The sequence below is a fragment of the Sminthopsis crassicaudata genome, chromosome 2 (assembly GCF_048593235.1).
Source record: "Sminthopsis crassicaudata isolate SCR6 chromosome 2, ASM4859323v1, whole genome shotgun sequence".
In the NCBI taxonomy this organism is placed as follows: domain Eukaryota; kingdom Metazoa; phylum Chordata; class Mammalia; order Dasyuromorphia; family Dasyuridae; genus Sminthopsis; species Sminthopsis crassicaudata.
Window position 1 is genome coordinate 52,257,833 of NC_133618.1, and position 18,141 is coordinate 52,275,973.

The 18,141-nt window shown below is 40.5% G+C and overlaps 1 protein-coding gene across 3 annotated transcripts in view; it reads left to right on the forward strand.

The window, feature by feature from the left end:
* The first annotated feature begins 2,883 nt into the window (after nt 1–2,883).
* The window catches only part of ZCCHC14 (zinc finger CCHC-type containing 14), a 111,370-nt gene continuing 96,112 nt past the window's right edge, over nt 2,884–18,141 (forward strand). Inside the window, exon 1 of one of the 3 annotated variants that reach the window (XM_074286261.1) lies at nt 2,884–3,561. In XM_074286261.1, coding sequence (XP_074142362.1) covers nt 2,986–3,561 — 576 coding nt within the window. In that variant the 5' untranslated portion in view covers nt 2,884–2,985. The remainder of the gene's footprint in view (nt 3,562–18,141) is intronic. The other 2 variants (XM_074286260.1, XM_074286259.1) reach the window with 2 other exon arrangements.

Here is an 18,141-nt window from a genome sequence, read left to right on the forward strand (position 1 = left end):
CCAAGGGGAAAGAGGAAGTTGTACGGCTGATTGGAACAGGATAAGAACAGAAAAAAAGGCCTCAGATTTTGCAGTTAGATTAATTGGTAAATAAACAATGTCAGTGTAATTATGAGTTTGGAGTGAGAATGGAAAGAATTGAGGCGCAGAATGTAGATACCACGTATGCCCTGGCAGGTTTGTCTAGGAATCTGGACGAGAGAGAAAGGAGGAGGTATACCGAACAGTGGTTTGAGGAGAAGGAAGGCTATTTAATATTCTTTTTGAGGATGAGAGAACTTTAAGCTGCTTTGAAGGACGTGGGGATCGAATCTGCACAATGAATAGGTTGAAGATTGAAGGGGAGTTCAGCGTGGTGGTTGAAGATACATAATTTACAGATGCTAAAGAGGTGGGATCAAGTGCCCCCGAGGATAATTATCTAATTATCTCATATCAGACACTTTAAGGGACGCCTCACTCTTTAGCCTGACTTGCACGATTTCCCATAATTCCGGTTCCAGCCGACTAACCTTTTCAGCCTTACCCTGCTCCGTGTCACATGCTGCAGGCAAACTGACTCCCTAGCGCTTAGTGCCTTCCCTCTTGTTTACCTGAGTTTACCCCCCTTCTGCGAACCTTGTTTGTGCACAAAATTGTTGCACGTTGTATCAGAGCGTGAGCTCCCTGAGAGCAGCGAGTGCACTTTGCCTATCCCTACGGCTCTGCACCGTGCCTGGGACACACAGCAGGCTCCAAATAACTGAGGACGGGCTCACACTCCGTTTTCCCCAGTCTCCGGGGTCTCATCCTATAAACTCCCCGCCATTTTTAAGTCCCCTTCTCTTCCTTTAAGGTCAAGCGCGTCCACCTTCTTCCACGACCATTTTCCGGACTTGCCATTTTCATCAGGTGAAAGTGATTTCCAAAGAGGCGCCTCCCAGTCTACAAGTCAGCGCTCGCTCTGCGCGGGCCTTCGGGCTACAGCGCGAGGCGGAAACTTTCTGCCTCCAGGAAGCCCATTCCGATGGGGCTGACCGCAGCCACCAGCCTAGGGTCCCGACTTCTCCCTTCGCATTTAGCTCCCTTTGCCTTGAAGCCCAGTTCTTTGTCTTTCCCCAGTTAAGTTCTCCGCTTCGAGGGAACAGGGCCTGTGGATCACCATCGTTTGATCCCCCTCCTCTCCCCCCGGCCCCAGTGCTGAGCTGACGCTTAAAACATGTTTGTTGAATCAATGTCAGCTATTATTACTATTACACAGAGAAAGTCTGTCACAAGGCACCCCTCACCCTGGCCTGCTGCCTAGCAAATGTCATACCACTGGCCTCATAGGGACAAAAGCCAGGGGATGTAGATGATACGTTGCAAAACGTTCCTGCCCTGCAAAAACATCTCAAGACACACGTGCTCCTTCCTCGTGGGCAGGGACAGTGTCTTGTTTTCCCATTGTATCCCCAGCGAATAGCACATAGCCTGGCACACAATAGGCGTTTAATAAATGCTTGTTGACTTGTCTGATGCTTGGGTCTTCGGGGACATCGTGGGGATAAGGAAGGGCATTCCATGATTACGAGGCAAACAAAGGGGAAAAAAAAAATCCATGAACTCCGAGCCCCTCGCTTTCCCCAGAGAACAATGCAAAACGGCGGAATCACAAGCGGCGCTGAGCTGGGAGTCGAGCGCCCAGAAACCCACCCGGGAGCCCAGTCCACCCCTCTCTCGGCCGGCCAATCAAATATCACTACTGTAGCCGGGCGGGGGCGCTCGGAAAATGATTGACAGCTCCTCGAGGGAGGAGTGGCCGTTGAAGGAGCCGGACGGTTGGGAAACCAGAACAATCAGGGGCAAAGAAGGGAGTTGTTTGAACCAATCAGCGGAAGAGAGGGGGTGGAGGGGGCCGAGCTCGGAAACCCGGTGCTCAGACTGTCGCGAGACGAAGCCATCCCCCCCCACCCCCCCTCTCATTCTGCTTCGTTCCCGCTGTTCGTAAGGGAGCGGGAGAGAAAGGAGATTTCGTCGTTATCCTTCCGCTGCCATCGCCGTCATCTCCGTTCGCCGGTATCCGTCCGCGATAGCGAGCGAAGGAGCGCGAGGAAAAAGGGGTAGCGGAGCAAAGTGAGGAGGGGGGAGCGGGGAGAAAGGGAAGTCCCGGTCGAGCGAGATCCTTCCGCTCCATCCTTCGCCGGCGGCTGTGAAGTGTCCCTCCACCTCGGCCCTGAGGGAAAGGGAATTCTTTCGGCGGCGGCCGGCGCGGAGGGACCCTCGGGGGCGACCGTCGGCCGAGAAGGCGCTAGAGGCGGCGAGGGCGGCGGCCGCGACCACCCCGGCTCGGGCTCGGGCTCGGCTTCCGGCCCGAGCGGCGCTTCTGTGGTAACCGCTGCCCGCGCCCGAGCAGCCGGAGGCGGAGGCGGCGGCGGCCCGGCGCGGGCCGGCATGGCCGGGCTGACCCCCGTGGGGAGCGCCCCGCAGTGACAGACCCTGCGGCGCGGGGGGAGATGGGGGCGGCCGCCTCCGGGGCGACGACGACGACGACGACGAGGAGCAGCCGCCGCCACCGCCGCGCACCGTCCGCCGCTGGGGACGGGCGGTGGGAAGGAGCCTCCCCGTGAGCGGGGAGCAGGAGGCCGCTCGCCGCCGTCGCCGCCGCCCCCGGCCGCCGCCGCTCCGGCTCTGAGAGGAGGGGCCGCCGGCCCCCCTGGGCCTCCTCCCGCGGGGCCCCCGACCCCGCCCAGCCGCCGCCGCCGCCGGCACCTGGCGGGGGGCCCCGCCGAGCTGCGCCCCCCCGCCCCGCCGCGCCTGCTACCGCTGCCGCCGCCGCCACCGCCCGCGCCGACCCCGGCTCCGGTCCCGGGCCGCAGCGCGTCCCAGCCCCCGCCGCCGCCGCCGCGGCTGCCTCCCGGCCGCTCCCCCCGCCACTTGGCCCCGGGCCCTCCGGCCGTGCGCGTGTCCCTGGCCCGCCTGCCCCCGGGCTCCCGGAGCGGCGGCGGCGGCGGCGGCCAGGGCAGCATGGTGGAGAAGCGGTGCCCGCTGCAGAGGGACGGCGTGTACCGCTGGTTCTCGGAGCTGCCCTCTCCGCAGCGGGTGGAGTTCCTGTGCGGCCTCCTGGACCTGTGCATCCCGCTCGAGCTCCGCTTCCTGGGCTCGTGCCTCGAGGACCTGGCCCGCAAAGACTATCACTCGCTGCGGGACTCGGAGATCAAGGCCAACAACCCGGCCGACCTGGGCAGCTTGACCAACCTGACGGACGAGGTGGTGCGCAGCAAGCTGCTGGTGTCACTGGCGCTGCTGGGCTCGGAGCAGCGCGAGGCGGCCGGGGTGCTCTACCGCACGCTCACGCACATCGACTCCATCATCCACAACTACGGGCTGCAGCTCAACGAGGGCCGCACGGGCGATGAGTTCCTCCTGCTCTTCACCATGGCCTCCAACCACCCGGCCTTCAGCTTCCATCAGAAGCAGGTGCTGCGCCAGGAGCTCACGCAGATCCAGAGCAGCCTGAGCGGCGGCCCGGGCGGCAACAGCGGCGGCAAGAGCTCCCCGGGCCACGGCAGCCCGCTGCCCACCTGCCCGGCCTGCCACAAGGTGCGTGTGCGGCCCAGGGGGCCGAGGGACCCGGGCGGGGGGGGATTGTTACCGGGGGCGCCCCTCCCTCGCCGCGGCCCCGCTCTGCGCCGGCCCTTCCTTTGTTTTTTTGGAGGCTCGCAAAAGATGCCGCCTGGAGCGCCGTTCTTAGTCTAGGTTCTTGTTTTGTTTTGTTTTAACCATGAATTTTTCATTGTTTTCTTAAGGTTAACGTTAATTTCCCACGATTCAGTAAAGATGCGATACCTACAATGTCGTTCTTAACCTTGTATTTTATCTTTTTGCCACAAATGCTTAATATCGCTCTTTTTAGAGGCAGCTACTTGTGTGTATTCTGAAAGACAGCTGCTTGGTGCCTTAAATGACATAAACCAAAGTGAGCGTTTGGACCCCTTTCATTGTTCGTTTGATTGGGACTCTCGGGTTAGATTTCTTCGGAAATGTCCTCAAGGTAGAAAAGGAAAGCCTGCTTTGTAATGATAGTTTTGTCATTTTGAGTTTTAACACTAAGTACTTTGAGGTTATTATGTAATCGTAAAATGCCTGTGGAACGGTCTCCTCTCGGGCTCAGGCCTTCTCTCTTCCCCTCCTCCTCTTCCCACCTCTCCGCCTGCAGATTTTTGTGCTAAACACTTTTTTAAAAAGAAAGATGACTATGAAATTGAAAAATCATGAGACAGGCTAAAAGCTCTACTCTATTGTTAAGAGTTAACTTAGAAGGGGTTAAAAATCAGTGCCACTTTACGGGAACTGATCGTTAATTTGAGTTCCAGATCTTCATTGACTAGAAACCAAAAAAACCTTTGATCAGGGATTAGCTAGTGAAGGTAACAGTACCATTTCAATCAGTAATTCTTTCATCTTGTTTTGATCTTGTTCTTTTTGTGGCATAAAGTAAATCTTGTTTTCCATTCAAATTTTTGTGGTACATTCTTTTTCATATTTAGGGTTTTTAAATCACTATATAAAAACTTCAAATGTACACACACTTGTGTATATATGTATGTGTGTGTATTCAGTATCCACCCCAATTTTAATGTCGGGTGTTAAGACTATTTACAAAATAGAGAATAGGCCAACTGAATGGAGATTTTTGTACTAACCCATTTGGCTAAAGTCAAATAGATTGACATGTTTGTGATGCAGTGGATCTGTTTTATGTGACCTTTTTAGTCTTCGTTTATTTTGCTGTTATTTATTTTAAAGATAACAGAATCCAAGAAACTTCATTTCTTTAGTGGTTATTAATGGAAACCTGGCAATTGCTAGTGTATTTATAATGGATAGTGTTTTTTATTCTGAAGATGCACCTTTAGGAAATTAATTAACACAAAACAAAACAAATAAGATAACAAAAGAATCTTGGAGATAGGAATATCCATCTCTCCTCCTTCCTTCCCCCCTTTCTTTCTCTCTTTCCCCACTTCCCTACTGCCCTGTTGTTTGTCATACACTCAGATTTTTACAAATATGATGTAACTAATACAGAATATATATGTGTGTTTAGAAGTTGTCCATCTTCCAGAAACATTTTTGAACCAGGTACTTGTTTAATTGACATTTCTTTTAATCTTGCAAAATTGAAAAAAACATTCTAGTTGACCATAATTAAGAAGGCCCATAGTTAGGTAACTTTGAAGTTACTGGAACCCAGATTTATTTTTAAGATATTAAACAAACCCATTTAAGTTCCTTGTCTCTCAATTCCCATCTTCTCCCCCCCCAAAAAAAAAACAACAACAACAACAACACAACCAAGAAAATTATTTAATCTAAGGATGGTGTTCGTTCTGATGGCAATTTTGGAAGATGACATTTAAACATTTTGCCCTTTTGTTTTAAAAATCTTGAATATTTCCCCTGAAAATTAAATTTGTCTCAATTTGCATTTCTATTGTGAATTCATATTAATGCCATGTTATATTAAACTCCTAGGGGACCATGTGAAGGCATAAGTGTTTTTCTTCCAAACTGTTAGAGACGTTGGAGAAATATAGCAATATCATTGATTTATTTTTAAGATTTTGATGTTGCTTTAAATAAGTTTTGTTCTTAATTAAAATAAATAAAGGCACACCTGTTGATCTGGCTTTTGGGGGAGACCTTTTTTTAAAAGATTGTAAAAAAATTCAAGGGCTATCTTCTATCTTTCTCAAGAATAAAAACATTTTATCTTTATTGGTCAAATAATGGAATGAATTAATTTTTACTGTTATGAAGAAGCCAAAAAAGCTATTATGGTTTGATAATTTCTTCTTTTAAATTTTATTCGTGGATGTCAGTTAATAAGGACGAGGCTGGAAAGTTACCTTTTCTCATGAAATTTTAATTTTATAAAAGTTTAAAGCCAGTTTGTCCTGTACCAAAGTTTTGGATATATCTGTATGCCCTGAATTTATTTCCGTTCTGGTTCTTTGTCTCCTACTTTTGTTGAATCAGTTAAATTCAGCAAACATATGGATAAAAGGAAAGTTTTGTATATAACATATAGATGTTTTGCCATCTATGTGTTAGTCATTAAACTTAGATTCTCCAACTTCTTTCCTAGAAAACTTATCAGGATTTGTATTTAGTGAACCATCAATTGGTAACTGTCAAAGAGCTTTTTTACTCATTACCTTTTAAAAAAAAAAAAAAAAAAAAGACCAAAATTTGTCTCTAATAACAGATGGTGCTGTGCTAAGCATTGTACAGAGATGGTATTGATCTGTTTTCTATGAATGCATGCTGGTGTGCATTCTTAGCTATAAGCTAAGTATTCTTAACCCGGAGACTACCCACTTTCCAGGCGTTCTCAGATATGTGGATTGGCAAATTTCAGGAGTCTGTGTACTTGAATGGGGAAAAAATAACTTTGTTTTCACAAATCTCTAACTGAAACTTAATATTCCTTCAATTATTTAATAAAAAAGCAGTATTCTGAGAAGAGGTCTCTAGGCTTCACCTACTTACCTGTCAGAGGGACACAGGAAAAAAAAAAAAGTCTCAGATCCCTGGCTCTCTCCTAAACCACCATTTACATAGTTAATGTTCTTCTCCTGGGTCAAGGGTTAGTTGTATTTTATATTCTGTTTTGGTCTACATTTTTGGAACTACTAGATAAAACACATAATAAAAAGTGCCTAAGAAATAAGTGGTAATAAACTGTGGAAATAAAAACTAAAATGTCTTGGAGTATAAAAATACTTTGAATCATCCTTTCAAATAGACACTGCTTAGGGCAATCAATAACATATTTTGGTTAACCAATAGTCCTTTTTCAAGACTGTTAAATCATTACAGTCCAAAAGTGAAATATTGGATAGTTTGTCTTATGGTTATTATCAGTTAGGTAGAAAATGACTCCTTCTGATTCCCTGACTCTGATCCTAAATTCTTTTCTGTTACCATCATAAATATTTCATCATTCTTTCTGAATTATGATAGCTCACATTTATGTAATTTTGTAACAATTTACAAAGCTGTTTCTTTTCAATACTGTGATAGTAGGATAGATCAAGTATTAAATATTTCTGGTGTTTTTCTTCCAAAAGTAGAATTCTAGAATTTTGAAAACAACAGTAGAAAACTGAGGCAGAAATCAAAGGATATGGATTAAGTCCTAAATCTGGTGCTCTTTTCACTACCTAAGTATTTTTCTGTAAATGTAGGGGATGTTAATACTGACTGAGGCATAGTTATGGCCTTCAGGTATGTTGGAAGTTTCTTTAGGAGAGCAGGGATGGTTAAAGGGGTTTTAGTTTTCTCCTTTCTCTTGGTTTCCTTAGTGTCTAGCATAGTACATAATTCCCTGGTGACTATTAAATGCATGTTGATTGATTTCTCAGCTATCCTTCTGAATTGTGAACTTCTCCACAGTTTGACCTTTCTTTTTATAAAATGTTACAAAAAGAATTTTAGTTAGGCCAGTTTGGGGTTTGAGGAATGATAAAGTAAAACATTTGACTCACTTTAAAAAAAAAAGCGGGGGGGGGGGGGCATCTAGGTGCTGCAGTGGATAGAGCACCAGCCTTGAAGTCAGAAGGACCCGAATTCAAATATCATCTCACACACTTAACACTGCCTACTTATGTGACCCTGGGCAAGTCACTTAACCCCAATTGCCTAAGCAAAAAAAAAAATAATAATAATAAAAATAATAATAATAATAATAATAAAGGCATAAATGACATAATTTCTTTTACATAATAAAGAATACCAGAATAATTCTGAAATGAACATAGATTTCCTGGAATTGCAATAAGATTAGTGTTGTAAGTTCTGATTATAGCCTGTTGATTTTCCTGTCCATTGATGATATTCTCAAAGTATTTTCCATAAGAATCAGTTGATTTTTTTTTTGTTTCTTTATTCTATCTTGTATTTAAGATAATAAAATAGTATTTTTTAAAGATAATAAAACAGTATAGAATGTTGTTTCAGGACCTGATTTTGAATCTTTTAAAAAAATATGTATGTATATGGGTAAACACATAAATGCACATATGCAAATGCAAAATAACTATTTTAGAATTTGTAACTAAAGTCACAGCATAATTTGAGAAAATAACAGGCTTATGTTAGTTTTCATAATAAGATTTTAAATATCAGCTAATTAATTAGGCTTTTATTAAATTGTGGTGATTCATTGCTTAGGACATGAAAGTAGTATTTATCCTATTTTTTAGACTAAATGCTTTGCATGTAAATGGCATCATTATATTGAGGCATGTAAACTATAGTAGATGGAGGGACCTGCTTCTGCTACATCCTGGCATATGGACTCTGGGCAAGTTACTGATGACACTAAGATTATTAGGTGAAAAATAGTTGCTGGTTTGTATTAATAGAGGGGGAAATTTTCCACTTTGGGATACCAATGGCAACACAGGTGTAGCCCCAAATAGCATAGTACATCATTTGTTAGAATAATGCATCAATAGTAGGTGAACCATTTTATCAAAGGCGAAGACGTACATGTATTATTAAATACAAGATTGTTATAAAAGGAAGCGCACCTGTATCTGGGGATATCAAGAGAGCTTTTACTTAGAAGAGGTTGTTAGAGAGAACAATGGATTCTGAGAGGTGGCAGTGAAAAGGGAGTACATTATAGGAATGAGAAGCAGCCAGTGCAAAGGCAAAGAGATGAGAGATGCAGTATATTGTGAAAGAAACTGTCAGGAAAACAGAGTATTTTTGTCCTCTCTCCCTCAATTTAGCTTGAGTTTATTTTGTATTTTCTGTTAGATATATATGTTATTTCTCTAAAAGAATAAGTTGAATGAAGGAAGGAATATTTTTCATCTTTGTCTTTTATCTCCAGTGTCTAGCATGTGATGGTAAATTAATAAATAAATGTGCAGGAAGAAGGATAATGCCTCATAAGTTTGGGAAAATAAGTTGGGGCTGGGTTGTGAATGATTTAAAAAAGCCAAATTGAAGGGTTTATATTTGATTATAAAGGCAATAAGGAAGCCCTTTTTGAGTGACATAGAGAAACTCTTTAGGCATATCACTTTTTTTTCCCCCTTGAGCTGTATATGTGGAGTATTGATTAGAGTGGAAAGAGACTTTTGAGAGGCAGGATTACCAATTAAGAAGGCAAGAAGTGAAAGGGTTCTTGAACTTGAGGTTGTAGCTGTGAGAGTGGAGAAAAGGAGATCAAGATGAGAAAGAAGATAGAAACAATAAGATCTGGCAACTTAATGGAAATGTGATGTGAGAAGAGTGAGAAGGTTGTACTAAGCTTGCAAACCTGGTTGAAGAGAACAATGGTGATGTCTTAAGAATAAGAATTTGAGGGGAAAGATAATAGTTTTGTTTTGGAGTTGTTGAATTTGAGATGCGTATAGGACATAGAATTCAAAATATCTTCTAGAATTGTACATGTTTATTGGATTACTTATTACAATATATTGGATTACTTGTTGCCTAGGGGAGGAGGGAAGGGACAAAAGGGAGAAAAATGGAACACAGGTTGTGAAAAAGTGAATGTTAAAAACTCTCTTTGCATATATTTTGAAAATAAAAGGCTATTATATATGTATATATATATATATACATGTATTAGATGTGACAGTGGAACTTAGGAGAGAAACTAGGAAGGTAATGAAACCTGTGAAGGCTGTGAAGGTCATTAATCTATAGCTTACCTGGATAAGTTTTAAGGGGCCATGCACTTGGATGGGGGAAAAATATATCTTTATTTTCCACTATCCTCTAACTGAAATTCAGCATTTCCTTCAGTCTTGAAAAAGTCGTTTTGAGAAGGGATCTATCAACAGGCCAGACTAGCAAAAAAAGGTCTATAATGGAAAAAAAAAAGTTAAGAATCCCTGGTGAAGGGAAAAAGAGCTCCCAGGGCAGAGTATTTCTACAATTAGGGGGTGTGATGTGGACGAAGAATCAGCAAAGGTGACTTAGAAGGGGGTGAGTGTCATGGTCAAGAAAGATAACCAAGAAGAGAGCACTTAATGATGTAGAGAAGTTAGGAAGATTAATTTGAGAAGAGAACCATCAATCGTTGCTGATTTTGGAGAGAGAAGTTTCAAACAAGCAAGATTTGAGAAGCAAGTAAGTGGTGGTAAAATAGCCTTTTCAAAGAATTTGGCTATGAAAGAAAGGTGCTATAGGACAATAACTTAAGTGAGTTTTTTTTTTTTCAGGTTGTGCAGACTTAAGCATGGGAAGTGGTTATGGAGGCAGTCCCGTGGAAAATACCAGAAAGAATGGGGTTTAGGATACATGTGGATTGGCCTTGACAAGGAATAGGGTTACCTCTTCACAGTGTGGAGAAAAAGAGGAGCAAACACAAGGAGATTTGATATGTAGAGAAGCAAAGAGGAGGGAGTGCAAGTCAGTCAGCAGGATTTAGTATGTGCTTGTTATGTGCCATGCACTGTTTTAAGCATTGAAATTACAGAGAAATGCAAAAATAAGTCCCTGACTTCATAGCTCTTGTGCTAATTTTCTTGGTAAAGTCTGAGGCAAGGTCCTCAGTGGAGAGTCAGTTTTGTAGGGCTGGAGGCTCAAGAATTAAAATCAGAATGGTGTTTTTTGAGGAGTGGAATAGGAAATAAATTAGGGAAAATTACAAGGACTGCCTTGCTGTGTGGGAGCTCATTTGGGAATGGATAACATAAATCTCTAGTGTAAAGATATACAAGTCAGCCTTGCTGCATAATCTAGGAGTAGAGGAGGCAAATGGTGGGGATTAAGCAGGGTTGGAGTTGGTGAGAAGTGTGAGCATTGATAGGACAAAAGGGATAAGGGCTCAGGAAGTAAGATGACACTTGAGAATTGACTGTAGTGATCAAAATTTCAAGTCATGGGAGAAAAATGTAAGGACAATGTTACAGGAGAATGCTAAGGAATGGAAAGGTTGGATTTCTGGTAAGGAATCCTTATGAAAAGGATTGTGCAGAATGATGAAAGTCTTACCTGTAGTCATTACTAATAATGTGACATTGGACAAGTCACTTTAACCTTTCTGGGTATCAGTTTCTTTATCTATAAAATGAGTGGGGTGCTCCAAGTGACTTCTGAGATTACTTCCAGCACTGTCCAGCCTTAATCTCTGCTCCACACTACCTTAAAGACATAGCTCCTGAATTGCCTTAAAGATGTGCTCTGTATGACTCTTAAACATTATGCAAAACAGAACCATTATCTTTCCCCAACTCAATCCCCATCCTGCAAACTTCTTTTGGAGACACCAACATTCTAGTCACCCAGGTTTGTAACCTGGGATCACTGTAGTCTTTCTTCTCTCCCTGACTCTCCATATGTATTCTAAGTCTGGATTCTGACTCCATAATTTCAAAACATCCTTCCCCCTCCCCCCACCCTCATCCACATAGTTATCACCCTTCTGCCTGGATGACTATAATAAAAATCCTAATTGGTCATTTTGTTTGTAGCGTCTTTCTTCTCCAGTCTAACCTCCACAGGGCAATCAAAATAATCATCTTATGGTACGAGTCTGATCACATTACACAAAAAATGTCAGTAGCTCCTTTTTGCCTCAAGAACACTGCTTATCTTGGCATTTAAGGCCATCTGCTTTTTCTACAACCTACCTTTCCAGCCCTATTTCATATTAATGCCTTTTGTTCATTCTACATTCCAAATGTTTTCCTAAAATCAGCTTTCCCTTTCCTTGTCTATCTTTGCTTTGTACATGTTACTGTCTCAATGCCTGAAAATTATTATTTTTTTCATCTCATTTTTCATTTGTTCAGGAAGTCAGAGAAGGCTTTGTGTAATTTATAAGATATATCAGCACGAAATGGATTATACTTTATTCAAGTTTATGTGTTCCAGTGCCTAACTTGGTGCTTTGCATACCATAGATGCTTAATAAATGTTGGATTGAAACACAGTTATTGATTTTGTATTCCATACTGTATTTTGATTTATTTATTCCTAATCTTCCTCAGTAGGAAGGAAAACAGTAGGATTTAGGGTTATTGGGTCTAGCCATTTACTATCTATCTGTGTGACGTTGGAGGAGTCAGTTTTTCCATCTGAATTTTAGTCCTGAAAATTATTTCATCTTCAATTTCCATAATCCTCCTGTTCCTTTAAGGCAATGCTCAGTTTCCAGCTCCTTTGTGAAACTTCTAATTTCTCTTCCACCTCCTTGCCCCCAACAAAGGGTGTTTTTTTGTCTTTGTGTTCTGAAGCACCCAACAATGTTTTGGGTATATAATAGGCACTTAATGTTTGTGGGATTAAAAAATAATTCTGTGACTTTAATTCTCAATTTATTGTTTTGATTGATAGATAGTTGCTTGCCCTTCATAAAGCAGTTAATAAAGTAATATTGATTGAGCCTTGGGAAATCAATTTCTGTTTGTATATTATTTGTTCTTCAAGGCATGTATATGATCCTTTAATTCACGATGTAGGGAACAGGATCCTGGGTGAGGAGACTCCATTTACAACTGCAGGTCTGCAATTTGTGCAACTTTTAGATCCAGTTGTCTTGGACCACAGAGAATTTAAGTAACTCTCCTGGACTCTCACAGCTAGTGTATGTGTCAGAAGCTGGATTTTGAACCCAGTTCTTCCTCACTTTGAAGCCAGTCATACTCCCTATATAATTGAATATTTATTATTTTAATTATCATGAATTTAGAGAAATCTTGGTAAGAAAATTTCCTCAACCAATACATATCAGCACTCTGCAGCAACTTAAGAGTTACTTAGGGAATTCCAAATGTATATGATTTGTACAGGATCACCCAGCCAGTTAAGAATTGGTGGTGGCTTCTTGATTTGATGACCAGTTCCCTACCCACTGTTCTATGCTGTTTATTGATATTTTTAAAGAAACTTTTTATGAGTTGCTTTTTCCTCCTACTCAGTACACTGAGTATTATACAGGGAAGTGGCAGGTTGGTGGTGAAGTGGATAGAGTGCAGGGCCTAGAGTAGGGAATAGACATTAGTCACTTCCTGGCTGTGTACTTCTGGGCAAGTTACTTAACCTGTTTGCCTCAGTTTCCTCATCTATAAAATGAGCTTGAGAAAGAAATGGCCAACCCTCCAGTATCTTTGCCATGAAAGGGATAATGAAGAGTTGGATAATGGGAAATCAAACAAACAACTTAATATTTGGACAGGGAACTTAAAACTGGAGCTAACACAATACCATCAATTTATTTTGATTGTTAATAATGATAGATTGTGGTTCTTTGAGTAAAATACACACATATATATATACATATATATATATATATACACACACATACACATACACACATATACACACTCTTGAGGATTTTTATTATTATTATTGCTTTCCAGCTTAAATATTTTAATATTTAATATTTTTGGCTTTAATTCTATTTGTAAAGATTTTTATATGTCACAACTATATGCTATTTGTAAAGATATAAGAAACAATCTCTGTACGGATAAATTGGAAATAATCAGCAGAAGAAAGGTATTAGAATTAAGGAAAGACTTCCTATAGAAAGTGGGATTTTGGCTGGGATTTATAGAAAGCAGGCTGTGCAAAAATGAGGCAATAGTATTCCATGCATGGGTGACAGTCTGTCAGAATACCCACGGTTGAGAGATGGAATGTCTTATTTGAGAAACAGTGGGAAATGACTGAACAAAGCAAAAAATGAAGAAGCCAGTGTTATAGGTCTCAGAGTACTCACTGAAATTTATTTAGTGTGTTTGGAGTGTTCATGACAAAGAGACCAAGACATAGTCAAACTTTCACTTCAGAGTAATCACTTTGACATCAGAGTGAGAAGAAACTTGTGCTTGGGAGTTCCACCAGTAGTCTGTTGCCATAGTCCAGATATGAGGTGATGAGGAGCTGTTACTGGGGTGATGCTAGTGATTTTTTAATGCATACATATTTATACAATTATCTTGCTGTACAAGAAAAATCAAATCAAACTGGAAAAAATGCGAAAGTAAATAAAGTGCAAGTAAATAACAGAGAGAGTGAGAATGCTATTGTGATCCACACTCAGTTCCCACAGTCCTTTCTCTGGATATAGATGGCTCTCTTCATCTCAAGATCATTGGAACTGGTCTCTATCATCTCATTGTTGGAAAGAATCATGTTCGTCAGAATTGATAATCGTATAATCTTGTTGTTTCCATGTACATCTCCTGGTTTTTCTCATTTCACGTAGCATCATTTCATGTAAGTCTCTCCAGGCTTCTCTGAAACCACCCTGCTGATTATTTCTTATAGAACAATAATTACAAAACCTTGTGTTCTGATTTTTTCTTTCCTTTTCCCCAGCCCCTTCCCCTAGATGGCAAGTGATCCAATATATGTTAAACACAGGCAGTTATATTTCCACAAATATGCTGCACAGAAAAATCAGATCAAAAAAGGAAAAAAAATGAAAAAACAAAATGCAAGCAAACAACAACAAAAAGTGAAAATGTTATGGTTCACATTCAGTTCCCACTGTCCTCTCTCTGCGTGCAGACGGCTTTCTTCATCACAAGACCATTGGAACTGGCCTGAATCGTCTCATTGTTGAAGAGAGCCATGTCCATCAGAATAGATCATCATATAATCTTGCTGTTGCTGTATATAATGATCTCCTGGTTCTGTTCATGTCTCTCCAGACCTCTCTGAAATCATCTTGCTGTTGATCAGATTTTGCTTATGCAGCATGTTAATTGTGGAAATATATATAGAAAATTGTACGTCTTTAACATATATTGAATTATTTGCTATCTAGGGGAGGGTGTGTGTGGGGAGGAGGGAGGGAGAAAAATTTGGAACATGAAATTTTGCAATTGTGAAATGGCAAACTATCTTTGCATGTATTTTGAAAGGGGGGAAGCAATGCATTCAAGGGACATTAATAAAGAAAAATTTACAAGCCTTGGCAACAGATTGAATATTGAGTGTGAGAGTGAATAGTTGAGGATGGACCACTAGATTGCCAAAACTAGGTGATTTAAGAAAGGTAGTAGTAGCCTCAGCAGTAACAGGGATATTATTAGAAAGAGGTAAAGGTTTGGGAGTAAAGTTAATGAGTTCAATTTTGGTGACTCTCTTATCCCTTCTCCAAATTTTCCAGTCTTTTAACACTTGACCACCCTACCATCCACTCTTGATACACAATCTGAGATGCCCAGTAGGCAATTGGAAATGTGAGACAGAGTCAGTAGAGAGTTCAGGACTGGAGAAGTTGATGTAAAGAAGATCTCTCAAGCAGGGCAGTTAACTAGTTTACTAAGAAATTGGTTTTCCTTTTCTCTTTGAGGAATAGCTTGGATTTGAAATAGGAGTTATTTTGTGGATAGGTAGGAAAATAATTTTTTTTTTTTTTTTTTTTTTTTTTTTTGGCTGAGGCATTTGGGGTTAAGTGACTTGCCCAGGTCACACAGCTAGGAAGTGCCAAGTGTCTGAGGTCAGATTTAAACTCAGGTCCGCCTGACTTCAGGGCTGGTACTCTATCCACTGCGCCACCTAGCTGCCCCCGGAATATAAATTCTTGAACAGAAGTAGGTTGGGAAACACCTGGGTCAGCTTCTTAACCTGAACCTGGAGTGGAGACATAGGAATCCAGACGATCTGTATTTTTCTTTATTAAACATTTCCTAATTAACATTTTAATCTGATTCCAGTGACACTTAGGCCAGGCACTTCAAGTTTGAGGTCTCTGACCTTTGTAACTGTAACAAATTTTAGTGGGAAAGGTATAACCTCATTTCTGTGAACCCTGAAAGTCAGAAAAATTAGTATTTAGACCTTAGACTATTTTCAGCTATTGAGTCTTAATTCCTTTCCAGCTTAGAAATGTTTACAGAACAACAGAAGTAATGACTTTCTATGTGTATGTTGAAAAGACTTAGTACACAATGGAATATTTTTAGCTAAAATGTTAAATATGGTTGTCAAACATTTTCTCTGGTACTTTTCTTACTCTAAACTAACAATGCCTTTTGACCGGTTCTTTAGATCTTTCTTAAATGTCTTCATCAGCTGCTAGTTATATTTATTTTTTAAAGGATTGTATTTTTCTATCATGAGTAGAAATAAAAATAGATTTGTGTAAGTATCTCACCAGAAGCAGATAGTTAGCTGGTCACACAGCAATGACAGAATTAATAAGTCCGCATAATCCTTGGTTTCCTCCTCGTGCCCAGAGAATAGAATGAGGTATTTGTGAGTAGACCATTTATGGCAAATATATAGAAAATGACAATAAGATGCTATGAAAAGCAAGCAAGGTAAATCTCAGTGTGAGTCCTGCCTCGGACACTCACTATTGTGTGACCCTGGGCAAGTGTACTAGTGTCTTGCCTCAGTTTTCCTCATTTATAAAATGATGACAACACTTAACCTCACAGGGGTAAGTTGGTGTGAGAATCAGAGCATATATGTTTAATGCTTTGTAAACTTTAATATAAATGCTAGTCATGATTATCATCATTAAAGACAATACCTAGATAATTGAAATTACCAATCCATTTGGAAATTCATGAGACCCTAATACTGATTTTCAGTGATCTTACAGTTTGTGACTATTCCCTTGCAAGTAAAGTAAACATATAAGTAAACACTTATATGATAAATTCTGTCTTCTGCTACCTGCACTCCTTTTTGTATATGTTATATAGGGATTCTTCTTGATACCACATTTGCATTAGACTAGATGACCACTGAGATTTGTTGCAACTCTGGAAGCAAGAGATTCTGTGCTACATTATTCTTAAAAGCTGACTCCCTACTGTCATTCCATAAACTACTATGCAAATGAGGGGCCTTTCCTTACTCCAAGAAACTAAATAATTTTTTTAAAAATCTAATTTAGATTGCAAAGACAGATTTATGAAGTGAAAAATCGTGCATATTATTAAGGGAAGACATAGATGCAGTTTGATTATGATAAAATGCTGAATTGCACTTTGGAGTTTTCAATCTACAAGTGTATTTAATTCCTTAGTGCCAATATTGTTAAGGATTTGTTTGTTTTAATTATTTGAGTTCTTTTTATTTTTTAAAAGCTAAGATGACTTAAAATGGAATTGTATTCTCAGGTATTTTGAAGGACCAACAAGTGATTTACATATCATTGAACAGTTCTATACAAACTTCTGCATTTTAAAGAATGGGACTGGATTAGTGTTATAAAGAAAAGGCAGTATGGGCTTATCTCTTATTAATGTTTATAAAGTAAACAAAGTAATGTTTTCAAAGAATTAAATAAAATTATTTGAGAAATTATATCAGATTCCTCATTTGATTTTTGATGCATTTAAGGAATTTGTTATCTACACTAATTCTAGGAAATACAGTCTAGGGAAAAGATTAGGCAGTTTGGAATTGGAAGAGAAGTGATAATGTGAGACTAACACTGGCCACCTAACTAAAGACTGGTGAAACTTTTGTAAAGTGCTGATTTGTGTAGAAGGAGAAATAGAAAAATGTGCTGTGCTTGTGCACACACTGTGTGTGTGTGTGTGTGTGTGTGTGTGTGTGTGTGTGTGTGTGTGTGTGTGTAGCTAGGTACAATAAAGTAAAATACAATTATGTACCAAATCTGTATATGTGGGAGAATGAATTTATTTTTCTGGTTTCTGGATGCTTACAGAATCTTGCAGGGGTCAATTTCTGTTTTTGTTTTTTTCCTTTTGATGATATACTGTTCTCTCTCTCTCTCTCTCTCTCTCTCTCTCTCTCTCTCTCTCTCTCTCTCTCTCTCTCTCTCTATATATATATATATATATATATAATTTTTTTTCCCTGAGGCAATTGGGAGTAAGTGATTTGCCCAGGGTCACATAGCTAGAAAGTGTTAATTCCCAACTTGAGGGCTGGTGCTCTATCCAGTGTACCACTTAGCTGCCTCTTTTTTTATGTTTTAAGGAAGGGATGTATTAATGTATTTTATGGAGGATAAGCCATCAAAATAATTAATTTTGCTTAAAGCCTATTAATAAAAACATGTCTAATCAAATAGCTAATATCCCTCACAAGAATAGCTCTCCTTTTTCCTTTCCCAAATTAGTTTTAAAAATATTTAATATTTAAAGTAGAAGAAAAGTTTGGAAAGCAAGAGATGTTTCCTACATTTCCTGGTATGGTTTATAGAAATGGAGT